This window comes from Monopterus albus, unplaced genomic scaffold, assembly GCF_001952655.1.
Source record: "Monopterus albus unplaced genomic scaffold, M_albus_1.0 scaffold2.1, whole genome shotgun sequence".
NCBI classification, from domain to species: Eukaryota; Metazoa; Chordata; class Actinopteri; order Synbranchiformes; family Synbranchidae; genus Monopterus; species Monopterus albus.
In genome coordinates this window covers 4,606,040-4,609,626 of record NW_018127882.1, presented here as the reverse complement: position 1 = coordinate 4,609,626, position 3,587 = coordinate 4,606,040, and the positions used below count along the sequence as shown (strand labels likewise).

The window sequence follows — 3,587 nt, the reverse complement described above, 5'->3', positions numbered from 1 at the left end:
ATGTCTCTGTGAGTGATGTCAGTCAGCATTTTAAACCCCACTGGGATTTATAGTTTGTCTTAAGAGCTTGGTTCTGGAGTGAGCTTCTAAAGGTTTGAACAATAGCCCCGATGATGTCTTGAGGGTTTTCTCAGCTTGGGCTGGAGAACCGCAATACAGACTATTACAAATTAGAGGTGTGGAGCAAGGGGGAAATAAAGAAATATCTTTTTAAAAAACAGAGTATTTTTTAACAGTTTTGCTCTGCATTTATCAAATTTTGGTTCTGGACTAAAGACAACTGTGTGAAAGATCACCCACCTAAAATATCTTATTACAAGTAAAGGTCTGCTGCAAAACACTGAAAAAAAATCTCTGAATCTCCAGGAGGTGGTCTTTCAGTTTACAAAGTTGAAAGGTCACAGACACTTGAGGTGGCCTAACCGTTTGGAAAAGAGGGGCTTAAAGGGATCAGGCCACACTTATTGAGAGATGACTGAGAACATCTGGGATCACTCTGAAACATACACATGCTCACACACACCTAAGACATCCACTCACATTCTCTGAGAGACACAGTCCTATTAAACATATCTCTAACCTCGGATCAAACACTGCAACAGGCTGCACCTCCACAAGCTCCAGTGCTGTGTGGTGTTTGTAATCTTGAGGGAGAGTGAGGGAGACATGAGACATGAGGGTTTGCGTTTCTCACTTCAGCCAGAGATACGACCACCTGCTGTGGCTTGGTTCAACCGCAATGACTTAATGAACTACAGTGCTGGGTGGGCTTAGAGGATCCCCCACCCAACACACACTTAAATATACACATGGCTTGTTTCCTTATCCATTACCCTTGTGATCCCTGTGTGAATTTTGCTACACATTTTTCATAGGCACTGATGGATTTGGCTCATAATCAAAATTTGATACTCTGAGTGAAATAGCATTTACTGGAGAGGCCACTTTTGGGATCTAATTGGTCTGTGTGTGTTTGTCCCCCAGGTCCCATGGCCTCCACGGAGCATGGCAAAGAAGTGGAAGAGGCAACTACGGTGAGAAAAATGGTCCAGCAAAACCCTACAAGGGGCGGTCAGACCCACAGACCAGCCGGCTGGAAGAGGAGACGCCCACGGCCCCGTCTTTCCCACAAGGGGCCCATGCCGTTCTAGAGCAAGGTATGTTTCTAGCACTCAGGGGTGAAAATAAGATCACTAGGTATTGTAGGTCATAGCTGCCATCAACTCCATGATAACACAATCATCATCATGTATTAAAAAGCTTCCACTCCCCTTAGATTAGATGTGAAAAAAAAGTGCTTCTATCTTAGCCGTGTTGCTGTGTGGCCAAGTTTCTGTCCAACTTTCTGTCGAGTCACGAGGACACATTTCTCCAAAGATTATGAGCCAAAGTACTTCCATATATATTAAATTATAACTGCTGACTAGTGAGGAAACAATTTCATAGAGGAAAATGATGTTGAGTCCTACAGTTCTTGGCAGAATCAGTTTGGATGTTTGTCATGGTGATGGAAAACTCAAACAAAAATAGTTGAAGACTCAGTTCAAACACAAGGATGTTATTGTTGGCACTGACAGAAAGAGCATGTCCTCGCATATTATTGGACTTAGGCCTACCAGCTTGCACGCCTTGATAATACAACAGAAGTGATTTAATGCTACGTAATTTATTACAGTTATACTTGGAAACCTAACCTTTGAATCAACTCGGCTCATAAATCTTTTCTCTCCATCTGATTAAGTCAATTGAATCCTTTTTAATCAAAAACAATACTTTGCAGAATTGGGTTTCCCAGCTGTAATGCTTTTCCTTGCAGGAATGTTGAATTTCACTTGCAAGAAAAGCAAGGCTTTATGTGAAAATGCAATGATCCAAAATTAGCAATAATATTTTACTTTTCACCTCTTCACTGTTTTTCTGTTCTCAACCCAAACAGTATTTCTATACAAACAGATCAAGCTTCACTGAGAAATTAAAACATACTACAGCTAATTAAACATGACCAAATTTACAGTGTAGAGAAATTAAACATCTCTTTGCACTTGCTAATATTAGCACCTTTCTGTGAACAGAAAGCAACAGCAGTACAAGTATGTCCCTACATCAGGAAGCACAGGACCCATTCACATCTCTCCCAGTGGCCGTGAGAGACAGGAAAGCTTGGTAGATCCCAGCAGGGGGTGCCGACCATAGAACACTAACCTGCAGAGGTCTGCCATAAATTAAAGCCATAGCCAGAGAGCGTGGTTAAATCAGTAAAACTGATAAAAGCCATAGCAGTTTAGAAGTTCTATTCTCTAAAGCAGCCAGAGACATTTTACAATCTATGGTAAATTATAGATCATTATCATTTTCTTTTTTTGGACAAGGTTAGACTTCATTTAAACCCACATCTGTTGTCAATACGGGACTCCAAACTCTCACAACAAGGGTGACAACAATAAATAACATCCAAGCCAGGGCAGTGTGCAATTAAAGGACAACAATGGGTCCTCCAGCTTTTCTCAGGCTGCCAATAAAATGTGAGAATCCTCTCTGCAAGCCGAGTGGTCAGAGCTTGTGTTCTGTGCCAGAGTACTAGCCACACAATACGGGGAGCTCCAGGAACTTGTGAAGCTCAGTGAAAGTGAACGGCTCAGTGACTCACAATGCTGTCTCCGCAAACAGCACTTAAACCACAACGTGCTTATGATTTCCCTTTTTTGTTCACTTCCTACTTCAGCTCCTCTCATTCTTGAAAAGTTCACAGATCATTGTTCAAAGATTTCTCCATATGCCATGCCAATTTACTACAACCTGACCAGAGTGGGAACCAGGCTTTCCATCCGCTGCATGTTAGTGATAATGCTACCAGCCTTCACCAAGTAAATGAGGCAAAGATTTAGAAGTTCAGTCCCAGTATGCTCACAGGCTGATTGGAAGGAGCAAGAACTGATACTTAGGGTGAAGCCACCCAACAAGCCATTCTCCTAACAGATTAGCTTGAGAGGCTCTGCTCTTCCTCATGTGTCCTGCTTCCTCCTTCAGTTTGAACTGATGATGGGGAAAACACCTCTGGAAACAGCTGGAGATGCAGTTTGTTTGATCATAGCTAGACATCCAGCTGAGGACTGGAGGCAGACAGACTTTATGTGGCTATGTCATCACTAGCCTAAACTTAATCACTGTGCACGCCTGTCCATTCTGTAGCCCTATCCTGTTTAGCTACTCCCCAGTTCAGTGTCAAAAGCAGCTCATCTCTTATCCCCTAAGACGCCTGACAAACAGTTTGAATTATACATTCCTGATGTGAGAAATGCTGAGAAAAAAATGTGACGACCCGGGTCATCCTCTTTGAGTGGACCCAGAGTCAAACATGCCATTACATCTCTAGGCTCTAAGTCTAGGACAGTTTAAAGGATGACAGGATATGGACCTGAATGTGACAAACGCGGTGAATCAGTCTTCTAAAGAGCTTCCCATCGAAACAATGCACTGTATAACAAGTCAACAACTCCTCCCACACACTCACTCTATGACTTCAAGAGGCTGTTGCACTGAGCTCATACCCTGGACAAAGGTCAACAACAACAACAATACGGTTCAGC

General features: G+C 42.7%; 2 protein-coding genes across 2 annotated transcripts in view; one reads left to right on the top strand and one right to left on the bottom strand.

Moving 5' to 3' along the window:
* Positions 1–3,587, bottom strand: part of xpnpep2 (X-prolyl aminopeptidase (aminopeptidase P) 2, membrane-bound) — a 96,262-nt gene that overhangs the window by 83,769 nt on the left and 8,906 nt on the right. The window lies entirely within an intron of this gene.
* apln (apelin) overlaps positions 1–3,587 on the top strand; it is a 17,642-nt gene that overhangs the window by 12,958 nt on the left and 1,097 nt on the right. The window contains exon 2 of the mRNA XM_020592867.1: positions 985–1,157. Coding sequence (XP_020448523.1) covers positions 985–1,151 — 167 coding nt within the window. The 3' untranslated portion in view covers positions 1,152–1,157. The remainder of the gene's footprint in view (positions 1–984; positions 1,158–3,587) is intronic.